Source organism: Neoarius graeffei, chromosome 20, assembly GCF_027579695.1.
Source record: "Neoarius graeffei isolate fNeoGra1 chromosome 20, fNeoGra1.pri, whole genome shotgun sequence".
Classification (NCBI taxonomy): Eukaryota; Metazoa; Chordata; class Actinopteri; order Siluriformes; family Ariidae; genus Neoarius; species Neoarius graeffei.
This window is the reverse complement of record NC_083588.1, coordinates 18,520,466-18,545,539: the sequence shown is the minus strand read 5'-3', so window position 1 is coordinate 18,545,539 and position 25,074 is coordinate 18,520,466. Positions and strand designations below refer to the sequence as shown.

The window sequence follows — 25,074 nt, the reverse complement described above, 5'->3', positions numbered from 1 at the left end:
AGTAGTGTCCAAAAGCGTTTTTTCATTTTACCAATGACCTCACTATATAGTCCTCTAGATAGTGAGTAGGGAGTAGTGAATGAGTGAGCGATTTCAGACACAGCCCTAGACATGGTGCTTGGGATTCAAGATGATGTGGTGGTGGTGTTATTTTAAAAAAATCAAGCCATGGCCAAAACATCAGACTATTAAATTGGAGATATGACTGGAATGGTTCTTAGAAACTGTGATGGATGGCATTTCTAGAAACACACAGGCTCCTTGAATGCCATGGCATCCTACTGAGGGACACTGATTTTGAGATTCCTTTTAAGAACAGATTCTCTAGATTGTCTTTCAGATTAATTTTCAGTTCGGGTAAAAACAAGATACTTTCCATCGTAGATGATTTCTACAGACTAATGAGTTGAGCAGGCTTCTCTTTTCAGGACGGTAATATGACGTGTCTGTGGAACCACCTCTCTTTTCATGACGTACACTATGAGTCAAAAGGACACACGTACTTTTGGAGGGTTTTTTATGATCCTATAAGAAAGTAAGCAGTGACCAAGAAGTATTTTGTTCTTTAAGCAAGTCTTTTAGTTCAATCCTTAAGTGTTCCCACTGCAGCTGGACACAATCTTGGCGTTTTCTCAGCCAACTACATGAAGCTTTACCTAAAAGGTTTCCTTGAAAGTTCCCAAGTAGGCAGAGCTCCTTGTTGCTTCTCCTTTTCATTTAAGCTGTAAATGAAAATTGCGTTTGAGTAGAACAGTTTAATTTGATCTTCCTTTTGTTTGTTTGAAAGTCAAAGTACTTGTTAAATATACGGTACACATTGATGCAGATTTTTTTTTTCTAATGTGGGTGTTAAGTTCACTGCTGATATTTGCCATAACCATTTCAACCATCATCAAAGAACAGATTATCAGTAAATCAGCAGCACAAATCCCATAACAGCAACCAGGCTTGAAAGAATAGAGCCGATAAAGAGAGTTCCACATCTGTGTGTAGCGTAGTGGAACTAAAATGAGTATTTATGCCTTTAAGTGTGACTTGATGACTAGCTTGTGGCCCATCAAGACTGAATTCTGAGTGTGTTGGCATTTTTCTCCATCATGAGTTGGACTCAGGCTTGTAGTACTCGAGTCCAGGACTCTGACTCGAGTCCGAATCTTGACTTGACTCGGACTCGTGCATTAACTGCATTCGGACTCGTAAATTGGAGACAAGGACTCAGATTTTTTTTTTCTTTATTTTTTGTAACATGCCATAATAATTTGGCACAGGATATATTTATATCTACATTAATTTTTATACTAATTTCGTACAAGAGAATGCACATTCATCTGTTCATACGTCATGTTCAGGAACAAACTAACGTTAATGGCGCTAAAATGCCTGGAGAGAACGCCCATAGGATTGTCCGCTTTGCTTATACAGACTTCTCGTGCAGTGGGGAAAAAACATGCACTGCTGTGTGTTCCATATGTAGAAGAACTATCGAGGAGACGACGGGGACAACCTCGAACTTCAATCATCATTTGGCAAGACTCCACCCGGAGAAGGAAGTGACACGCTATGGTCATTGCTCTGTTGCTTGCTGAGCGATGAACTAGCTAGTGTTAACCCTCTCTCATGTTATTTGCCCTGTTGATAGTGGGCGGGGCTTGCTGAGCGACGAACAAGCTTTTTATCTGTAGCCTATTAACCCTTTGATGCAAAACATATGCACACCCCTTCTAATGCACAACATGGGTCAAAAATGACCCGCATTCATTTTCCAGGTTATTTCATGCTGACTGGGTTTTTCTTTGCTCTATCTTTTGAAATCAATTTATTTTATGATTGAATATTCCAAGTATTCTTTAAATATCTTGTTTTTAATTACCACAAATCATTAATTTAATTTTTTCTTTCCTACTTTATGAACAAAAATACTTTTCATATTACTACACATGGGTCATCCAAGTGTGATTTTAAAATTAAATGTCTTAATACTATAATAATAATTTGTTTCAAGTAATTACTTTAGCAGTGAATGGGGCCAGTTATTTATTTATTAACTATGTAGTTAGCTAAGCCAACTACAATAAAATTAGCTAACTAAAGTAGAATATGTCAACAGCTCGGTAGCTAATAGTAATTACTTGTAACTTTCTGACGAGTAATCGACTCACTCTCAAGGGAACCTAAACATAATCCATTTTTTTCTAAGGTAACGTTAGAACAATTGAAAAACATTACTTGCATGTATGAGATGGGCAAAGGGCGCTGTGCTGAGCTGTGAAATGTCTGACACAAGCACAATTCACAGTTCCCACCAAACGCTGGAGTAAATGCATGCGGGTCGGTTCTGACCCATGTGTGTAAACTTGATGTAGAATTCCAAAAGCTGTGCTTGTTCATAACTTAAGAAAGGAAAAATAAAAATGATTTGTACTAAACAAAAACAAGATATTTACTGCATATTTGGAAAAGTAAATGACAAAATGAATTTATTTCAAAAGTATATCATAGAAACACTCAGCCATACATGAAATAACCTGGAAAATGAATGCAGGTTGTTTTTGACCCATGCTGTGCATTAGAAGGGTAGTGATACAAAAAGGGTTTTTATTCAAAAAGTAAGAAAGGAAAAAATAAAATAAGGATGTATGATGATCAAAAACAAGTTAATTGAGGAATACCTTGAATACTGAATGATGGAATTAATTTATTGCAAAGATATAGAAGATAAAAACTCAGCCGGGTCACTTTTGACCCATGTTTTGCATCAAAGGGTTTAAGGAAAATAGGGCAGTCGAGCAGTAACGTTAGTCCAACACAGTAGCAGAAACAATTTCACATAAAGGCAGTAATGGCCACCATCAAATGGTGCAGTTGGAGTCTTGTTTTCAGACTCGACTTGAAATTTTCGGACTTGAACACTGGGGACTTGAGACTGGAGCTCAACTTTGACTTGACTGTTGACCACATTTCCTCAAGGCAGCAGATAGAGAGACCGGTTTAACCTGACTGCCTGTTTGCTGTAGGTATGCAAACGATGCCCTGGGAGTTTGAGCCTCTATGCAAACACACACAGGTTGTCTGGCAGAATTTGGTGGGGGTAAAAAAACCTAAATTTGGCTGCGAAAGCTTGCATTTGTACAAAATAGTGCACGTATCTACCATGCAGTATGAGGGACGTGAGACATGGATGGGGAGCTACGGTATGTAGTGTATTACTTAATACTTTCTACTTCAAAGCTATTATGATTCACACTACGACTGTATATGAGGCATCTTTGGTTAGCAATCAGATCCGAGTGTTGTGCAAGTAGGTTTGGGTTTACTCAACTGTCCTGAAGCTTGCCAGCATTTGTTTGGATTGCCATCGTTACTGAGTATGAGCAGTACACAATCGTCATCCTGTCTGTTGTTTCCAGGCTGATCTGGAGAACATCAGGATGCCTCCCCACTCCCTGTCTTCAGTCACAACTCTGGAATGACTGATCACATGTGAACATGTTGTGTGTTGTTTTTTTTTTCTTCCCTCCTATTGATTGAAGCCGTACATTAAACAGATGCTTAGTATGCATGACTTAGCATGTCAGTTACAAAATGGTGTTCAAGCTGCAGTTATTGTAGACAGTAGTCTGAATGAATCCTTTGTTAGGGCTTGGCAGACTTATCTGTGCCTCATTTTGCCAACAGAAGCGATGACTGAGGTATTCTGCTGCTTAAAATGAAGTATCCGTATTTCTACGTGTGTATTTTGCTGCTTTATGCAAGCTTTAAGAAGCCTTAGCAGTCACGAGACATGGTTAAAGGAACTACTCGGATCAGCCTTAAAGAGACATGGAGGCTTGAACATTTTTTTTTTTTTTACACTGGGTGAATTGTTTTTCTCTTCGATTTGAACATGTGAACAGAGTGGTTTCATTGAACCAAGCAGGCAGGCTGATTATACAGCTGAGGATTTGCATGTAGTTGTAATCTACATCTATATTCATATAATGTGCACTTGATATTCTGGAGCCTGTGGATAGCCTACTGTGTTCATCAGTGGCGAACCGTTACTATTCAAGCTGGGACTTGAGCTCAGCCAAAACTTAGCCAAACACACCAAAAAAGCAACAGGGCAAAGGATTTTGCAAGGGATTAGCGGCAGGGTGCCAGCTCGCTCTGTTGTGTGTAGTTATTGAGTTTGATTTTAAAAGTAACTAATACCCTGTCCACACTAGGGATTTTGTACCGATACGAAACTACTTTCGTACCGCAACACCTGTCCACACTAGCAACCATACCAGTACTGTAGCGGTATAACTGTAGCGGTACGAAACCCACAAATGTATGGGTTTCGTACCGGTACAGTATCGGTACTGTAGCGCTTCGCTGTAGTGTGGACAGATGAAGCGGCTCTGTATCGATACAAATATAATGCGCATGCGCAAAGTTACACACCTCAATCGATGTATTCGCTGAATAAAATAGTGAAGAACGGAGATTCGTTTTCTTTGTTTCTTTCTCAACTGCCTCGCGTGTTTTATACGATTCGACTGAATAAATGACCACCAGAAATACAGACTGTACATTGACAACAAAAAGCACACGCATGTTGTTTCATCCGCCATATATTCTCAGGAGGAAGTTACTCGGTAACCACGGAAACATTTCGCGCACGCGCATTTCAACTTGCGTGAAAGAAAACCGCAAACATTTCTCGCTAGTGTGGACAGATGCACTAAACTGTACCGGTATACTTTGTATCGATACAGTTATACCACTTTCATACCGGTATAAGTGTGAACACGGCATAAGTAAATTAAATTACACAAGAAAACGAATACTTAAGTCTGAGTGAAAAAATACTGGGGCGAGTGTGTGCAACCGACTATAAACAGTCAATTACTCTAATGATAACGAAAAGTCTCTGCGTGGCTAATAGATGATGCAGAGGAGGCGAAAAGTTGATCTGTCAGCATTGATTCTGGAAAACAATGAATGAACGGGCGATCAACACCAGGAGACAGGGGAAAGAATTCGGGCATCACGACATAATACATCAGTTAGCACCCAGTCAAATGGCTACTCCGATAAACACTCGACTTTTCACATGGAATTTTACGACACTGTTACCATGCTAACAGCTATTCACGTGTTCCCATTGGCATGTTATCAGTTAACATGTTAGCTGTTAGCATATTAGCATGCTAGTTGTTAGCCAATTAACCTCCGCATGTTAGCATATTCGTTGTTAACATGTTTGTCATTAGCAGATTACTATGTTAGCTGTTAGCATATTAGCCTTAACTTGTTAACATGCTCCTTGTTACCACGTTAGCCATTAGCATATTAGAATGCTAGCTGTTTACATGTTAGCCCCAGTGTGTTAACGCGATAGCTGTTCTGCTACAGCTCAGCAAGCACACTTTGCATTTTCCCTGCAGAAATGCAGTCCAATTTACATATTTGATCCGATACAAACGGCAGATGTGTGTCAAGACATTCTTAAATCAAAAAATAAGCATCATATCTTGGGAGGGAGGAATACTGTATTAATGAATATTGTCCATGCAGGATTCACGAAGCCAGCTTCCCCCTTTCCAGACATCCCAGGCACGATAATGTCTACAGGTGTGTTACGCTAATTAACGTCCCATGAGAAACTATAGTGGAACCCGACAAATTACCGTATTTTACAATACAGGGATTTGGGGGAAGTTCATAAAAAAACCAAAACTTTATTCATATGAAATTATGACATTGCTGCACGTGCGTGGAAGGAGAGTCTGGAGACAGAAATCTTAGTTTCTCGGTCGTTAACCTGTGCTACTTGCTCTCTGACTTGCGGTTAAGCTCGCGTTGGCCTTCCAGAAGGCCGAGGGCGATACATTTTTGGTCCCTCCCACTATAAATCAAAATCTGATTGGTTAATTCATCTGTCACTTACTGTATAAACATACACCGCCATGGCCTTCTGTCCCGGCAATGAAGTCCTAACCAGTGAGTGAGCCGGCTCTAAACTCTTCTCTGCTTAGAGACAACAAACAGAAAAATGTCATTGGATAACTCGATTTTAATGTTTTCAGGCCATTTAACCCTTTCATTTCTGAAACAAATTTGATAGAAAATGAGGCCAAATTAGAATCAGAAGAGAATATTTATGATGAAATTATGAAAGAAATTAAAGAATGAAAGAAATTAAATATAACATTTGAAATGCTGATATGTTTGGGCTTCTCTGAAGGCCTTGAAGGTTCCCCACTGGTGCTCATGCTGACGCACTCGGCCACACCGGACAAGTTCCCGTTGGTTTACTTCATCGACTCCATGACGCATATTTAGGCTCAGCTGCTCACTGATGTCTTTCTATCTTTCTCCACTAATGCACTCTGCTTCAACAAGATGATGGTAGAACGGTTTTTATAAGTCGAGAGTGCACAGATGGCATACAAGCTTTTCAGAATCAGAAAAACACAGTAATGTGGAAACACTGACAAAATCAAGCAAAACAAAGTGCTGCTATACCGGTGTATTTCTCCTTCTTGCTACACACAGTCACCTGAAGTACCGCATTCACACTCGCACCGAAAACCGTGTACAGTATTTTCCGCTATTATGATGTAATGGTGTCGTGCGGGACCGGGAGCAAAACGGCAAAGTCATAACATTAGTCTAACCCCCAGTGATCTAGTAACACCTTACGGCTCCTGTGGGAATCGGAACCATCGGATCTGCGTGTTGTGATGTAAGGCTACGTTTACACTAGACCGTATCTGTCTCGTTTTCTTCGCGGATGCACTGTCCATTTACATTAAACCGCCTGGAAACGCCTGGAAACGGGAATCCGCCAGCGTCCACGTATTCAATCCAGATCGTGTCAGCTCCGGTGCTGTGTAAACATTCAAAATACGCGGATACGCTGTACTGAGCTCTAGCTGGCGTCTCATTGGACAACGTCACTGTGACATCCACCTTCCTGATTTGTTGGCGTTGGTCATGTGACGCGACTGCTGAAAAACGGCACGGACTTCCGCCTTGTATCACCTTTCATTAAAGAGTATAAAAGTATGAAAATACTGCAAATACTGATGCAAATACTGCCCATTGTGTAGTTATGATTGTCTTTAGGCTTGCCATCCTTCCACTTGCAAGTAGTAAGTGATATGCGCTGGGATCACACACACACAGCGGCTCAGTCCCGAATCGTGGCTTGTGCACTTCACTCGCGCGCTGTGTGAGCTGCGCAGGGCCGGAGTGCGCACCCTCCAGAGGGCACTCGCTGTTCAGGGCGGAGTGATTTGGAGCGCAGGATGCCTGCGGAGCCGAGCGTATCCGCGTATTGGCGTTGCTATGTGCACGGCTAATGGTTTTAGTGTAAACGCGAATCGTTTTAAGAACGTTAATCTGATGATCCGCTGATTCGACGTAATGTAAATGTAGTCTAAATGATGTCATAGTATTGCAACAGCACTCATACTGCCTCACTGTAACGCAACCAGCAGCAAACTCCAAAACAGCAAGCAAAGAAAACAGTTAAGTTATTCCATGAAATCCAGTTGTACGTGAGCTGACAACCGACGAGGCACGTAGCGTGGAGCCATGTACAACGAGGTTGAGTGGAATAACAGTTTTATTCTATCCACATTCACTGGATTTTAAGAAACGGCACATTTTATTTTATTTTTTTGCAAATTTGATAACTTTTTTTTATACAAAATGTCTGACAAAATAATTTCAGCTTAGAATGTAAACAAACTGGCGAAATGATGGGGGCAATTTGTGATGAATGCAAATATGAATAATTCTTGAAAATTAAAAAAAAAGATATATTCTTACCATTAAATACTTTAATTCCTTTTTTGGGGGGTTTTATTTTCGAATAGTTTTTATTTCGTCCTCTGTTGGTTCAGCAACATGCGCCGCCATTTTGTTTTTCTCTACTCACGGTATATGAGCTGATAGCCTAGTAGTAGAGTACCCAATCAGAGCACGCGATTGCTTGTATCCAGTGAATGTGGATAGAACAACAGGACATGTAAGCAAAAAAATGTGACAGTCTTTGCTTGAACAGAACAAGTGTTGAGAAACTGTAAAGCCTTGGTCACAACCGGCTGTACGTGCTCCTACGGCCGGTCTACGTGCAAAAAAAACGCAAGAAATGCACGGAGGGCGCGCATGTGACGTGCTGATTTTTCGAGCCGTAGACTGGCTGCAGAGGTTCTTTGTCATGTCAAACAAACTCTACGGGCGCTTACGTTTTTTTCAGGTTGCAAGACAAACTTACGGCCAACGTGCGTCTTTCTCCACGAACAAAAAAAACGCAGTGATTTGGGAAACGCCAAAAATCGCACGGCCAAAAAATCGTACGTCTGGTTGTGACCTAGGCTTAAGAGAACTCAACAGAGACATGATGCATCTCGACTGCTGCAGTGTTGCTAACTAGCTAGTGTCTCAGCTTGGGCTTTTCACAACAATGGAGTTGTGTCATGATTTGCACGTCATATCCGGCCTTTTACTTTTTCACACGCCTCCCAGAGGTTTGCGTTCCATTAAATACAGTCAGGTGGGAATACACGATATTCATTGCTTTTCTGTTACTGAGTGGGAATGAAAACGTATCTATTCCGTGTTGTTTTTATCTCATGCAATAATGGGTTTCGTATGTGAAGGGAGCTAAGGTGACCTAGCGAAAGAAAGTAAAGATACTAGCCAGACTCGAATAGTATTCGCGACGCGAGGAGAAAACACCACGTCTCATAACCGAAGCTTGCTGACATTTTGTCGACGGTGCAAACTCTGTATAAATTACGTTCGCTACCACGTTGTAGCTTCGTCATTTAGGTTTCCGTGCAAGAGTGGGTAGCACATTGGAGCATTTATTTGCCTGGAGAGCTAGCTACTGAAAGAATCTTTTGTCCATCCCTGATGACGGCAATGAACTTTTATTCCGTCAGTGCATTTCTGGCACAGCGGCATGTAAGCCTCAAAAATGTAAATAAATCATCCCCGTGCTTTGAACACTAGTGTGGTCTTTCAAACACACAGCGAGAGCTTGTCATTGGGCTCTTTGACTGAGCAACCAGAGACATTCGAACCTTTTATTTAGTGAGTGAATTCTTCACAGCGGGGTAGGAGGGTTGGGGCGTAATGACGATTGCAGATTATGTGCCAGTTTTTGTCCTCTGGTCTTTCCTCACTACAAAGACTTTCTTCACTTTGCTCTGAAATCATAATGCACCATCTTTGGTGACCTCACACACGCTCATGAGAAGGAGTGATGCTCATTTCTTCAGAGCCTGGCAGCACATCTGTCACTCCAGGCTCTGAGTCTCACCATCTTGAAACTAATGGCTCGTGTCTCTGTCATTTTGTTTATGCTAAATATAGAGCACGTACTATTGATGACAAATGATTGGGGTTTGTTGGATGATGGGTTGCAAAGCAGCTTATCAGAGTGACTCAGCTGAAGGTTTTGCTTCCAAAAGCAGTGGATACAGCTAGCATAAGCGAGTGGAGGAGTGAGCATTGTCTACTATAGCGAAATGCAAAAGTGACCTACTTCCTTGCTGGGCATGTGACTCACCAAAACATCTTAAAGATGCAATGGTGCTACTGTTCACAACTCGGATTCTACTACTCCACTTCTCATACTTTTTGTGTGCTGTGAAAAGGATGCGGCAGCCGTGTTTCTGGGTCTCGGTTCTAAATCTGTCCATGGCCTTAAATCAAGAATTTATATTCATCGTACGGATTATCAGTTCGAAGAGAAGCACGTGAAGGCTCTTGGCTGTTGAATTTTGCAAAGTATATTTCCGAAACGAACGCCCCCCCCCCCCCCCCCCCCCCCCCACAGAGTGTTTCCTCGGCGGAGTTGGAACTAAATGTCTAATGGCAGAAGGAAGATAGGGAAGAAAAAACCCCAACATTGGTCCTTTAATTGCTGTCATTCAAACTCCTACTTTTAGAAGCCAGAATATTTGGACATTTTCTATCACCGAGAAAGTAAATCCTCAGACATTATTTGTAGCTGACTTTACCCACATTCTTTTTTGTAGTACCTGAGGATCTGACCTTAGATGAGAGAGATGAGCTGACAAACATACGGCGCAGGAAAAAAGAACTACTGGATGACATTGAGGTAAGTATCTTTTGAGACATATATATATATATATATATATATATAATATGAGTGATTCCAGGCTTATGGGGACATGAACTTATTCACCTAAAACCATTTCTTTTTTTACCATCAGGTCACAAAACATGTAATCTTTAATGAATGATATGTTAAAAGATAACTTTAATTTTCTGAGATGTAATAAAAACATATTTATATGCCAAAGTCAAGCCTATGAGTTCCAAAATGATGTCTGTTACATTACTTCTGTTACGATTGTCCATCTCGCGTCTGTTACAAATTAATTACAATCTAGCTATATACCATGTTAATCTTATTGAAAGAATGTGTATGTTTATTCTACTACACATGTTTATTAATTATATTTGCTAAAACATCACCTTCCTATGTTTCAAAAAGTAATTCTACATTGTTAAAATTGAGAATATATACATGCCCACAACACTTCTGTTACATTCTGACTTTGGCATATAAATATGTTTTTATTACATCTCAGAAAATTAAAGTTATCTTTTAACACATCATTCATTAAAGATTACATGTTTTGTGACCCCGCGTGGGTTTCCTCCGGGTGCTCCGGTTTCCCCCACAGTCCAAAGACATGCAGGTTAGGTTAACTGGTGACTCTAAATTGACCGTAGGTGTGAATGTGAGTGTGAATGGTTGTCTGTGTCTATGTGTCAGCCCTGTGATGACCTGGCGACTTGTCCAGGGTGTACCCCGCCTTTCGCCCGTAGTCAGCTGGGATAGGCTCCAGCTTGCCTGCGACCCTGTAGAAGGATAAAGCGGCTAGAGATAATGAGATGAGATGAGATATATATATATATATATATATATATATATATATATATATATATATATATATATATATATATACACACACACAGTTGTGTTCAAAATAATAGCAGTATGTTTAAAAACGTGAGTAAAGCTCAAAATCCTTATAATAGTTTTTATTTCCATGCATTGGGAACACTGCACATTATATTCTACATCAAAACATGAAGAAAAATGTATGAATATTTTAATTACTTTACAGAAAATGAAGAAAAATGAACATTGGGCTGTTCAAAAAAATAGCAGTGTCTGCATTTTTCATTACAAACTCCAAATATTTACTGTATAAACTGAAAAAATCTTAAGGATTTAGTATTCCTGTGAATCACTAAACTAATATTTAGTTGTATAACCACGGTTTCTGAGAACTTCTGGCGCCTGTGGACAGGTATTCCAGCCCAGGATGATTTGACAACATTCCGCAATTCCTCTACATTTCTTGGTTTTGCCTCAGAAACAGCATTTTTGATGTCACCCCACAAGTTTTCTATCGGATTAAGGTCCGGGGATTGGGCTGGCCACTCCATGACTTTCATTTTGTTGGTCTTGAACCCTGATGCTGCTCGCTTACTGGTGTGTTTGGGGTCGTTGTCTTTTTGAAACACCCATTTCAAGGGCATTTCCTCTTCAGCATAAGGCAACATGACCTCCTCAAGTATTTTGATATATGCAAACTGATCCATGATCCCTGGTATGCGATAAATGGGCCCAACATCATAGTAAGAGAAACATTCCCATATCATGATGCTTGCACCACCATGCTTCACTGTCTTCAGAGTGTACTGTGGCTTGAATTCAGTGTTTGGGGGTCATCTGACAAACTGCCAAACTCTTGGACCCAAAAAGAACAATTTTACTTTCATCAGTCCACAAAATGTTTTTCCATTTCTCTTTAGGCCAGTCGATGTGTTCTTTGGCAAATTGTATCCTCTTCAGCACGTCTTTTTTTTTTAACAGTGGAACTTTGCGGGAGCTTCTTGCCGATAGATTAGCTTCACACAGGCATCTTCTAATTGTCACAGTACTCACAGGTAACTTCAGACCATCTTTGATCACCCTGGAGCTGATCATTGGCTGAGTCTTTGCCATTCTGGCTATTCTTCGATCCATTCGAATGGTAGTCTTCTGTTTTCTTCCACGTCTTTCTGGTTTTGCTGTCCATTTTAAAGCACTGGAGATCATTTTAGCCGAGCAGCCCATCATTTTCTGCACTTCTTTACAGTATACGTTTTACCTCTCCAATCAACGTTTTAATCAAAGCACGCTGTTCTTCTGAACAATGTCTGGAACGACCCATGTTTCTCATGTTTTCAGAGAGAAATGGATGTACAACATGTGCTGGCTTCATCCTTAAATTAGGGCCACCTGACTGACATCTGTTTTTTCACAGAATGAATGATCTCACTAATTAAACTCCACACTGCTATTATTTTGAACACGTCCCTTTCACTTAATTATTCGATTACACAGACTCAGGAGCATGCATATCATGAATGTTGGGTCTGTTGGTTTTCTATGACTCGACTACACCTACTGGTAAATTATTTGCCATGTAGTAATATAATTTCCACCAAAAACAGTGATTGATCTGGTTAGTCGTGTTGGACTGCTATTATTTTGAACACAAGTGTATGTGTGTGTATATACTCTATCTGCACACACAGATGATTTCTCTCCATCTTCCTCCCTCCCTTCTTGCTTCGTTTGAGTGTTTCTGTGAATACTGAGAAATTTGGGGTGGGCAATTTGGCAAAAATGAAGTATGTTGGGCTTTGATATAAATATTACCAAATGATAGCACCACATCCCAAGTGAAAGGTACACAGCAGAGCCGCACTTAAATGCTTTTATATTTTTCAGTATATAACACTAATCACATGCGTCATTTTGTGAGATGTCAACTATGTGACCGATAGACCAGCTACTATCTATAGTGTCTTGCAAAAGTATTCATCCCCCTTGGTGTTTTGTCGCATTACAAGCCGAAATTAAAATGGATTTTTGGACGGTTAGCACCGTTTGATTGACACAACATGCCTAATTAAGATGAAAAAAAAACCCAGAAATCCAAAGTGTGCATGGGTATTCACCTCCCTCCAAAGTCAATACTTTGTAGAGCCACCTTTTGCTGCAATTACAGCTGCAAGTCTCTTGGGGTATGCCTCTATTAGCTTAGCCCATCTAGCCACTGGGACTTTTTTGCCCGTTCCTCAACGGAAAACTGCACTAACTCCTTCAGGTTAGATGGGTTGTGTTGGTGTACAGCAATCTTCAAGTTATGTCACAGATTCTCAGTTGGATTGAGGTCTGGGTTTTGACTAGGCCATTCCAAGACATTTAAATGGTTCCCTTTAAACCACTCCAGTGTAGCTTTAGCAGTAAGTTTAGGGTCATTTTCCTGCTGGAACGTGAACCTTCGTCCCAGTCTCAAACCTCTGGCCGACTCAAACAGGTTTTCCTCCAGAATTGCCCTGTATTTAGTGCCATCCATCTTTCCTTCAGTCCTGACCAGCTTTCCTGTCCCTGCAGATGAAAAATATCCCCACAGCATGATGCTGCCACCACCATGCTTCACTGTAGGAATGGTGTTCTCAGGGTGTTGGGTTTGCACCACACATGGTGTTTCCCATGATGGCCAGAAAGATCAGTTTTAGTCTCCTCTGACCATAGAATCTTCTGTTTTTGGGGAGTCTGCCACATGCTGTTGAGCAAACTCCAAAGGTGTTTTCTTAAGCAATGACTTTTTTTTTTTTCTGGCCACTCTTCCATAAAGCCCCACTCTGTGGAGTGTACGGCTTAAAGTGGTCCTATGGACAGATACTCCCATCTCCGCTGTGGATCTTTGCAGCTCCTTCAGCGTTATCTTTGGTGTCTTTGTTGCATCTCTGATTAATTTCCTCCTTGCCTGGTCTGTGAGTTTTGGTGGGCGGCCTTCTCTTGTCAGGTTTGCAGTGGTGCCATATTCTTTCCATTTTGCTGTAATGGATTTAATGGTGCTCCCTGGGATATTCAAAGTTTGGGATATTTTTTGATAACCCAACCCTGATCTATACTTCTCCACAACTTTGTCTCTGACCTGTTTGGAGCACTGCTTGGTTTTCGTGTTGCTTGCTTAGTAGTGTTGTAGAGTCAGGGTCCTTCCAGAACAGGTTGATTTATAGACATCATGTGACACTTTGAACACAGGTGGATCTTAATCAACTAATTATGTGACCTTATGAAGTGAATTGGTTGGACCAGCTCTTATTTACAGTAGGGGTTTCAGATGAAAGGGGGTGAATACCTATGCACACTCCAGATTTCTGGTTTTTTTTTTTTTTTTGGTTCATCTTAATTAGTTTGTGCCTTTAAAGTGGTAGGCATGTTAACCCTCCAACAATCCATTTTAATTTCAGCTTGTAATGCAACAAAACAGGACAGACACTGTATTCCTGTAATACAGTCCCAGTGGCTGTAATCCTTAAGTATTTTGATCAAATGGCTTGTTGTCTAGAATTTGGCTTCATAAGGAGACATTGTTCGTGGAACTGTACCCTGCACTGCAGTATCCAGCAGCATTGGTGATGCTAAATCTACCTTTAAATTAGACGTAACATAGTTGACAAATTTTGAGCTTTTTGGCTTGCCATGTCCATTGGGATCAACCTCTTACCACCCAGGGTCATGTGCGTGAAGGGAGTGGGCTGCCACTTTTTCATCATACAGAGTATTTACCACAGTTAATCACACAGATGTAATCACCGTCACATGCTTCAATTTTTACACACTCCACTCTATGCAAAAAACATACCAAAAGCAGTCCACACAATCGTGTGGACGGGATGTTGTTCTGTTGCCCTCCCTGCCAGATAACATGAGGCAGGCGAACCTTGTATCTGAGTAACTATTGCTGCAACGCTGGGGCTGAATTCAGCACCGTCACATATGCCCCTTTTCCACCAAAGCAGTTCCAGGGCTGGTTCGGGGCCAGTGCTTAGCTTGGAACCGGGTTTTCTGTTTCCACTGACAAAGAACTGGCTCTGGGGCCAGAAAAACCGGTTCCAGGCTAGCACCAACTCTCTGCTGGGCCAGAGGAAAGAACTGCTTATGTCAGCGGGGGGGGCGGAGTTGTTAAGACCAACAACAATCGCAAGACTGCGAAAGGTCGCCATTTTTAAGCGCCGAGAAGCAGCAGCTGTACAAACGCGAAGTCATCCATTATTGTTGTTGTTTCTTCTTCTTCTCCGTGTTGTTGTTGCCTTGATATTCGCACCAAGGTTTATACAAACGCAGCGACGTAACTGACGTATACAGCGACGTAATGACGTGGCTCCCGTTAGCACCACGAGCTATGGAAAAGTAAACTGGTTCTCAGCTGGCTCGCAAGTTGAACGAGTTGTGAACCAGCACCAGCACTGGCCCCGAACCAGCCCTGGAACTGCTTTGGTGAAAAAGGGGTATTTGTTGACCGCAAGTTCATGGGACACCTACTTTGGCTGAGCTAGTCAAAATGGTTAAAAGCTTCATCAAGTTTAGCTGTATTTTCTTTGAACACACTCATATCCATGATATGCACAGAGTGTAATCTGGTCTGCTGTCTTTCAGTGGAGAAATAACACTGTTCGTTCAAACCAAGGTTGGAGATGGGACAAGCCAAGTTGGCCATTTTCACACTTATTTTGATTTTTTTTTCTTCCAACAACTAAGAAATGTCTGAGAGGTTTGCTGAATTTTTTTTTCACAGTAGGCCCCAGGGAGTTGTCGCTGTATGTACAGGTTTTAGATCTCTCCACATTACACATGGCTCTGGGATGCAAATTTCTGAGTATTCACAGAAACACTCATTCTAATACGTTATCGTTTCTATACGTTCACAGGGACTTCTATGACTTCACCATGATCTATGTCTAATAATAAATGATTTTATTTTAACAAAGAAAACCATCTAATTGATATGATCAAGCTTTCTGTAAGGAGATTTGTTTAACGGTTATGGAAGGAGTCTCTAGTGTCAACACTTTGTAACACTCGGGAAGATTTCCTCCACGGGAAAATCTTCAGGACCGAGAGATGGAGATGTCAGGAGTGATTTGTGACAGAAGGTTACCAGCAAGAGTGAAAGAGGGAAAGTGTACAAGACCGTAGTAAGAGCAGTGATGTTGTATGGTTTGGAGACGGTGGCACTGACAAAAAGACAGGAGGCTGAACTGGAGGTAGCGGAGACTTTCATTGGGAGTGACAAACTTGGACAGGATTAGAAACGGGTTTATTAGAAGGACAGCGCATGTAGGACGGCTTGGAGATCAAGTGAGGGAGGCGAGATCTGAGATGGTCTGGACACGTACAGAGGAGGGATCCAGAGTATATTGGGAAAAGAATGCTGGAGTTGCCAGGTTGAAGGAAAAGAGGAAGACCAAAGATGAGATTTATGGATGTGGTGAAGGAGGGCATGAGGATGGTCGGTGCTACAGAAAAAGATACGGAAAACAGAAGGAGATGGAGGGACATTATTCGCTGTGGCGACCCCTAATGGGAACAGCCAAAAGAAGAAGGAGAGTGACAGGTGTCGGGAGTGATTTGTGACAGAAGGTTACCAGCAAGAGTGAGAGGGAAAGTTTACAAGACAGTAGTACGAGCAGCGATGTTGTATGGTTTGGAGACGGTGGCACTGATGCAAAGACAGGAGGCTGAACTGGAGGTAGTAGGAGTTGAAGATGCTGAGATTTTCATTGGGCGTGACAAAGTTGGACAGGATTAGAAGTGAGAGAAAGGAGATTGAGATGGTTTGGACATGTACAGAGGCGAGATCCAGGGTATATTGGGAAAAGAATGCTGGAGATGGAGTTGCCAGGTAGAAGGAAAAGAGGAAGAGCAAAAACGAGATTTATGGACGTGGTGAAGGAGGACGCGAGGATGGTTGGTGCTACGGAAAAAGATATGGAGGGACGTTATCTGCTGTGGTGACCCCTAACGGGAACAGCCGAAAGAATAATAATGAAAGAAAGGGAGAGAGAGGCTTGTGAAGGAACGATGGTTTATAGCGGCTATAACATGAGTGCGAACGGGATCAACTTATTTCATGGATGTTGAACAACTCCATGTAATTATAAAATGTTCAAAAGTATGCTGTGTCATTCATGAATAAATTACACAATCTAATTGTTTGATAATTGCCATGGTATAAGAGGAATAAAACGTCAGGGTGCTATGCCATTACACTACTTAAGCACTGATTATTTTCCTGTAACAGCATGTCTTATTCCTCTATGTATGGAAAAAAAAAGCCTGTCGTCTTTTCAAGCTTTGCTCAAATGAGGGATCTCCGGGTAGAATTTGCAGCAAAAGACTTGACACAGACTTGATTATTTTGATCATTCCTTTGCAAGCTACAAGATATTAATCCTCTGAAATGATTTGCAAGGCTTTCCCATTCAGAAAGCTAATTCTCTGATCCTCTCTGGCAGCGGTTGAAGTTCGAGATTGCAGAAGTGATGACGGAAATCGAGCAGCTCACCTGTGTGGGAGAGAGGTGGGTTTAAAGATCTCATCAGCATTTTTTTTTTCTTTCACCAAATAGAATATGTGGCACAGACAAAATGCTGGCATGAAATGTTTTGCCTTGAACACCACTGGACTGTTAAACACGCATTAACCTTCTCAGCTATGCAGCTGCCCGCTGTGGTAATCCCCTTTCTTTGTTCAGCAGTGTCACGTGCAGCAATCTGTCCTCATGTGCATGTTCAGTAAACCCGCTCCATTCACAAACTGTCATCTGTCTGACGGACTACATCATTGTGTGGCAGGAGGGCAGCTGCACCAGCGTCCGTACGATCCGTGGTCAAATTAAAAGAGACGAAAGCTAGATTGTAACATTGTTACCTCTCACATGTGGCAGTCTGGGAAAACCTATCGTTGGATATTTCTGTGGCAGCCAAAAAAAGTTTGAAAGAGTTTGGGGGGAAAAACCCAAACCCTATTTCTCGTACAAACTTCGTTACAGATTTCTATTTTATGACTTCTACATTAATTTAGAGTTCCAAACGTTCGTTTTCTCATCTCATCTCATTATCTCTAGCCGCTTTATCCTGTTCTACAGGGTTGCAGGCAAGCTGGAGCCTATCCCAGCTGACTACGGGCGAAAGGCGGGGTACACCCTGGACAAGTCGCCAGGTCATCACAGGGCTGACACATAGACAACCATTTTTGATTGACTGATTGATTGATTGATTGATTGATTGATTCCGAACAGTAAAGAAGATATAAAAACAAACAAAAAATAAAAATAAAAAATGCAATCATCAAAACATCGTCATAAACAGAATAGCGTAGCCACAAGGCAATAACATAATAATGTTTGGAAAGGATTAGGAAGAAGTAAATAACTTATCAAATCCTAACCCTCTATACCACCGTTAATCAAACGTCACTTTCCACCATAATAAACTATATATACAAAAGAAAACAAAATCAACAAAAAACATACCAACATGGTATAATATCGCCCAAATCATTCATATATATATATATATATATATATATATATATATATATATATATATATATATATATATATATACACACACACACACACAAATACTTATGCTATGCATATATACACACATACAATACATACCTATAACTATACACATCCATACGTACACAGACGCCATATCATAATTATGCATATTATGCTTATATTATATACAATTATGCACTCTCTCTCTCTCTCTCTTTTTATATAATATATGTATTATAATATATGTATAATAAATGTACCCATACCCACATATATACACTTATATTATCAACAGCATGTTATTGTAATTCCTCCTCCCTATACCTCATAAAGATCTGTTCCTTTATACCTTTTTTTGAACTGGTTTATATTTGTACATTTCATGAGCTCCACATTCAAACTGTTCCATAGCTTTACCCCACAAATGGAGATATTGAACATTTTTAACGTTGTCCTAGCACTGCGAATTTTAAATTTCAGTTTCCCCCTAAAATTATAGCCCCCCTCTCTATCCGAGAACATTGTTTGGATATTCCTTGGTACTTTATAATTCCTTACTTTGTACATTACTAAGGCAGTTTTATATTCTATAATATCCCTGAATTTTAAACATTTTGAATTTAAGAATAGTAAATTAGTATGATCTCGGTAACCAGCACTATGAATTATTCTTATAGCTCTTTTTTGAAGTATAGTTATTGCATGAAGTGAACATTTATACGTATTTCCCCACACCACTGAGCAGTAATTTAAATACGGTAAAACCAGGGAACAGTAAAGAATGCGGAGTGAATTATAGTCCAGGACGTGCTTAGCTTTACTCAACACAGATATGCTTCTTGATAGTTTCATTAGTATGTATTTTATATGTGATTTCCAATTAATTCTATCATCTATTATTACCCCAAGAAATTTATTATTAGAAACTTTCAATATCAACACCATCTACCTGTACATTTATTGCCCTATTTATTTTATAATTATTAAATAACATGATTTTTGTTTTAGACAGATTTAATGATAATTTATTTCGATCAAACCAACTTTTTAACCTGCACAATTCTGAAGAGATTGTTTTCTAACTCATGTAAATTTGTTCCAGAACAAAACATATTTGTGTCATCTGCAAATAATATCTTTGATACATTGCACATATCATTTATATAAAGAATAAACAGTTGAGGACCCAATACTGACCCCTGAGGGACACCACAATCAATATTCAAACGAGTTGAGACAGAGTCACCCAACTTCACAAACTGTGTCCTGTTGCTCAAATAACTTTTTATCCAATTTAATACAACTCCCCTTATCCTATATTGTTACATCTTATTAATTAATATATCATGATTAATAGTATCAAAAGCTTTTTGAAGATCAATAAATATCCCAGCGACATGTTTCTTATCATCTATAGTTACTGATTTCTTCAATTGATTCCATTTGCACTCACACACACACACCTACGGTCAATTTAGAGTCACCAGTTAACCTAACCTGCATGTCTTTGGACTGTGGGGGAAACCGGAGCACCCGGAGGAAACCCACGTGGACACGGGGAGAACATGCAAACTCCGCACAGAAAGGCCCTCACCGGCCACGGGGCTCGAACCTGGACCTTCTTGCTGTGAGGCGACAGCGCTAACCACTCCACCACCGTGCCGCCCGGCTACTGGGTTTTGGTGCAAAAAAAGCGAGTGACAGTCAAAGTGTCCAGAAGAACTGTGGCTGGTTCTGCAAGATGCTCAGTAAAACCTACAGCTCATTTCCTTATAAAACTGCACTCATTGTACCTGCGACTATTTTAAAAAAAAATTTTTTTAATTAAAGCAAAGGGTCGTCTCACACCAAATATTGACTCTTTGTTTCATTTATTACGGCTTACTGCTGTTTTATAGTATTATTTTTAATCTTGAAACATTTCATTTCAGTATTTTTAAGTCATTTTTTTTGTCTACAGCATTTCTTTACATGCGCTTAAGACTTTTGCACAGTAGTGTGTGCACGTGTGATCCACGAAATCGAGTCGTACATGAGCCGATAGCCGACGAGACGTGCAGCACCGATTTTGAGAAACGGCGCATTTTTATTTTTTGCAAATTTGATAAATAAAAACTTCACAAAACATTCGACAAAATCATTTCTGCTTAGACAGACGACTTAAAAACCTATCGATGGCTGCACGAATTGACTTTTAGTAGTGGTTTTTTTGTAGAAAGTGCTGTCTTGCTGTCATGCCGAATTATAGAATAGCTTTAGACATTGTGAAAAATTTTATAATAATCATTCTTGGGGGGGGGGGAAGGTTCATACCATCAAATACTTTCATTCCATAATTTGTTGCTTTTGTGTTTTGTATTTTTGGGGGTTTTGTTTTTGAGTAGAGTTTTTATTTCGTTCTTGGTTGGTTCAGCAACACGCTCTGTCATTTTGTTTTTCTCTACTTACGGTATATGAGCTGATAGCCTAGTACTAGAGTAGCCAATCAGAGTGCATGATTGCTCATATCCAGTGAATGTGGATAGAAATTAATTAATTAATTAATTAATTAATTAATTAATTAATTTTAAAACAGGGCGGCACGGTGGTGTAGTGGTTAGCGCTGTCGCCTCACAGCAAGAAGGTCCGGGTTCGAGCCCCGTGGCCAGCGAGGGCCTTTCTGTGCGGAGTTTGCATGTTCTCCCCGTGTCCGCGTGGGTTTCCTCCGGGTGCTCCGGTTTCCCCCACAGTCCAAAGACATGCAGGTTAGGTTAACTGGTGACTCTAAATTGACCGTAGGTGTGAATGTGAGTGTGAATGGTTGTCTGTGTCTATGTGTCAGCCCTGTGATGACCTGGCGACTTGTCCAGGGTGTACCCCGCCTTTTGCCCGTAGTCAGCTGGGATAGGCTCCAGCTTGCCTGCGACCCTGTAGAAGGATAAAGCGGCTAGAGATAATGAGATGAGATGAATTTTAAAACAAAAAAAGATGCAGAAATATTTTAGCCATATTAATTCCTCACTTTGCCCTGGCTTTCTACAGCAGTAAATGCAACCAGTCTGCCTAAAAATGATATGTAGCCTAAAATCTCGCTAGCTAAGTATAATTTCCTCACACATTCCGTGTCATGATTTAATCAAGTTGTTGAATAGCTATTTACTTTAAGCCTTGGTCACAACCGGCCGTACGTGCTCCTACGGCCGGTCTACGTGCAAAAAACGCAAGAAACGCACGGAGGGCGCGCGTGTGACGTGCTGATTTTCGAGCCGTAGACTGGCCGCAGAGGTTCTTTGTCATGTCAAACAAACTCTACGGGCGCTTACGTTTTTTTCAGGTTGCAAGACAAACTTACAGCCAACGTGCGTCTTTCTCCACGAACAAAAAAACCGCAGCGATTTGGGAAATGCCAAAAATCGCACGGCCAAAAAATCGTACGTCCGGTTGTGACCTAGGCTATAGTGAAATACACTATATGGTGGGAAAAAAAAAGTATATGCACACTTGACCATCACACTCACTCCTATATGCTTCTTGGCCAGACTGTTGCTGCAAAGTTGGAAGCACACAGTTGTCTCGAATGTCCCTGTATGCTGTAGCGTTTAAAATTTCGCTTTACTGGAACTAAAGGGCCCCCAACACCATGACAATGCCAATATGTCCAAAGTGAAGTTAATAAAGACATGGTTTGCAAAGACTGGAGTGTTAGAACTCGAGTATCTGGTGCAAAGCCCTGAGCTCAACTCTGCTGAACACCTTTGGAATGAACTGGAATACCGCCCGCACCCCAAACCTTCTTATCGGACATCATTGCCTCACTTCTCTAATGTTCTTGTGGTTTAATGAGCTCGAATCCTGACAGCCATGCTTCCAAATCCAGTGGAAAGCCTGCCCAGAAGGGGGAGAGGCTGTTATAGCAGGTAATGGTAGAATTAAACTGGAATGGGATGTTCAGCAAACACATGTGGGTGTGATGGTCAGGTGTCCACAACCTTTTGGCCATGCAGTGTGTTTTTATATGTATATAAATGAAAGGAAAAACTCCTGCTATAGACCCTTTTCAGTCACGTGACCTTCGTAAACGCGACCACCATTTTGGACATGTAGCGGACTTCGGCTCGAATTGGTTTGAATGCGAGGAAGGCGACAAACGGAGAACATACAAGAAAAAGGAGCGAGATGCAGAAAATACCTTCGCTATCCAGCGACGTAGGGCATTTACAGGGCGAGCAGAGGGAGAAATAACAGTAACGACACATTAGCAACGCCGTACAGAAATAACGGTTTATGGCACAGACCCTTTCGGTTCTTGCTCATCTAGCTGCTACAATGACTGCTTAGACTGCAACAATAATACCTAACACACATTTAAGTATCCGTCGTAAAGACGTGAAACTCATCGAGTGACGAGTGTGTTCATTGATAAGTTAACACAATCTAAAAGTAGACATACCATCACACTGCCCTGGCGCTGTGTACAGTTTACCTTCTACGGTTTGTGCACTCACTATTTGCCATTACTTTCTCCAACCGTTGTTACAGATTACAGGGAACGGCCTGGATTTAAGAGACAAATACATGTTCCTCTTATTTTGAACACTTATTTGTAGGCAGTGCTTAATTTGTAAAGTGGGAGGTCCCGGAGCGCAGAGGATGAGCGGCTCCGGTGCGGGGAAAAAAGAGGAGAGGGGCGGGGCGCGGCGCTGCGCTTCTGGGCATGTTTTGTAATAACACTGCAAATTAAGTTCATCTGCAGATATTTTGTGGATGTCGTTTCATGAGAGAAATCACCAACAAGACAGATATCAAAATCAGACATTAACACTAAATAAACCTGCATTTTTTTATTTAATTATTATTATTATTTTATTTTTTTTTGTTACATAGTCAAAAGAGGTGTCGGATCACCGGATCCAGTGTAAATAGCTGCCAGAGCCAACGCCCGAGGTTCCGGAGCGCGCTCCGGCTTGCTCCCCCTCAAATTAAGCGCTGTTTGTAGGACACTGCCTCTGATCTGTCCTACAGTCTACCAACAGCAAAGGAACACAACGCTAGCTAATGTCGTTAGCTAATAGCTACTACAGAAGAACAGAGGTTACAATGGGTTATTTTAGCCTATTTGGTTACACACTCGCCGCCACAGAATGTTAACAGCAATGTAATGCCTTTTCTGGCTAATTTTATTCGTCTTACCTCCAACAAAGTGGTCACTGCACAAGCGCTGGTATGCCGCTATCCATCTTCTCCGTCAGTCAGCATCTACCGGGATCCGATAAAATGATAACCCTTGCCTTGTTTGTTGATGGTTACTACATCCAGGTGCACAACAATATAGTGGCATGATGGAAGTCTTGCTGAAAATAAACACTTTCTTTGCTGCCGTTCCTCAATGCTGGCTGTGGTAAACTACTGGTAGTACACGTCCAAAATGGCGGCCGCATTTGTCGTGACGTCACGTGAAAAGGGTCCATACTCAATCTAAAATACTTAATGGTCCTTATGAAACAGCTTTTCTTTCAGCACGACCGCAATGCATGATGGTATATATTGCTTGGTGAGTGACCATTGGTTGTACACTACTTTTCACGATGCATTGTGGGATACTATGAGTCCACTATATAGGGTGTAATAATTCACAGTATCCATTCGAACAGCACTACAAAATGGCGGCCTCACTATATAGTGAGTGGTTTTGGACACAGGGAATCTTTTTTTCCCAGGCTGCCTCAAACCGTTTGTTTGTATAGCCTGGCTTTTGTGAATTCCTAAAAATGTGTCATTCTGAAACTGTTGATTTGGGAAAAGGAACGGATCATTAATTATTTTACTTTGCATCATTATCTACAGGTTTATCAGCCAGTAAATCTTTGTGTGGTGTTGATTTGGGCTGGAACACATCACTCACAAGAAAACGTGTGACTGAGTCATTTCTAAATATACCACTAATATTTAAGGCTTCTTGACTTATTCTCTATCTAGCATGCATTTGAATATATAAGACAGACCATGTTTTACAGTGTCTTGCAAAAGTATTCATCCCCCTTGGTGTTTGTCCTGTTTTGTCGCATTACAAGCTGGAATTAAAATGGATTTTTGGAGGGTTAGCACCATTTGATTTACACAACATGCCTACCACTTTAAAGGTGAAAATTGTTGTTTTATTGTGACACGAACAATAATTAAGATGAAAAAAAAAAATCTGGAGTGTGCATAAGTATTCACCCCCTTTCGTATGAAACCCCTAAATTAGAGCTGGTCCAACCAATTCACTTCATAATTCACATAATTAATTGATTAAGATCCACCTGTGTGCAATCAAAGTGTCACATGATCTGTCACATGATGTCTGGATAAATCAACCTGTTCTGGAAGGACCCTGACTCTGCAACACTACTAAGCAAGCAACATGAAAACCAAGGAGCACTCTAAACAGGTCAGAGTTGTGACAAAGTTGTGAAGAAGTATAGATCAGGGTTGGGTCATAAACATCCCACACTTTGAATATCCCAGGGAGCACCATTAGATCCATTATAGCAGAATAGAAAGACTATGACACCACTACAAACCTGACAAGAGAAGGCCGCCCACCAAAACTCACAGACCGGGCAAGGAGGGCGTTAATCAGAGATGCAACAAAGACACCAAAGATAACGCTGAAGGA

The 25,074-nt window shown here is 40.9% G+C and overlaps 1 protein-coding gene across 2 annotated transcripts in view; it reads left to right on the top strand.

Moving 5' to 3' along the window:
• cyth3b (cytohesin 3b) overlaps positions 1-25,074 on the top strand; it is a 103,744-nt gene that overhangs the window by 39,346 nt on the left and 39,324 nt on the right. The window contains exons 1-3 of one of the 2 annotated variants that reach the window (XM_060901375.1): positions 3,046-3,191; positions 10,023-10,105; positions 17,386-17,450. In XM_060901375.1, the coding sequence (XP_060757358.1) occupies positions 3,152-3,191; positions 10,023-10,105; positions 17,386-17,450 (188 nt within the window). In that variant the 5' untranslated portion in view covers positions 3,046-3,151. Of the gene's footprint in view, positions 1-3,045; positions 3,192-10,022; positions 10,106-17,385; positions 17,451-25,074 lie in introns of those variants that run through there. The other variant, XM_060901376.1, reaches the window with a different exon arrangement.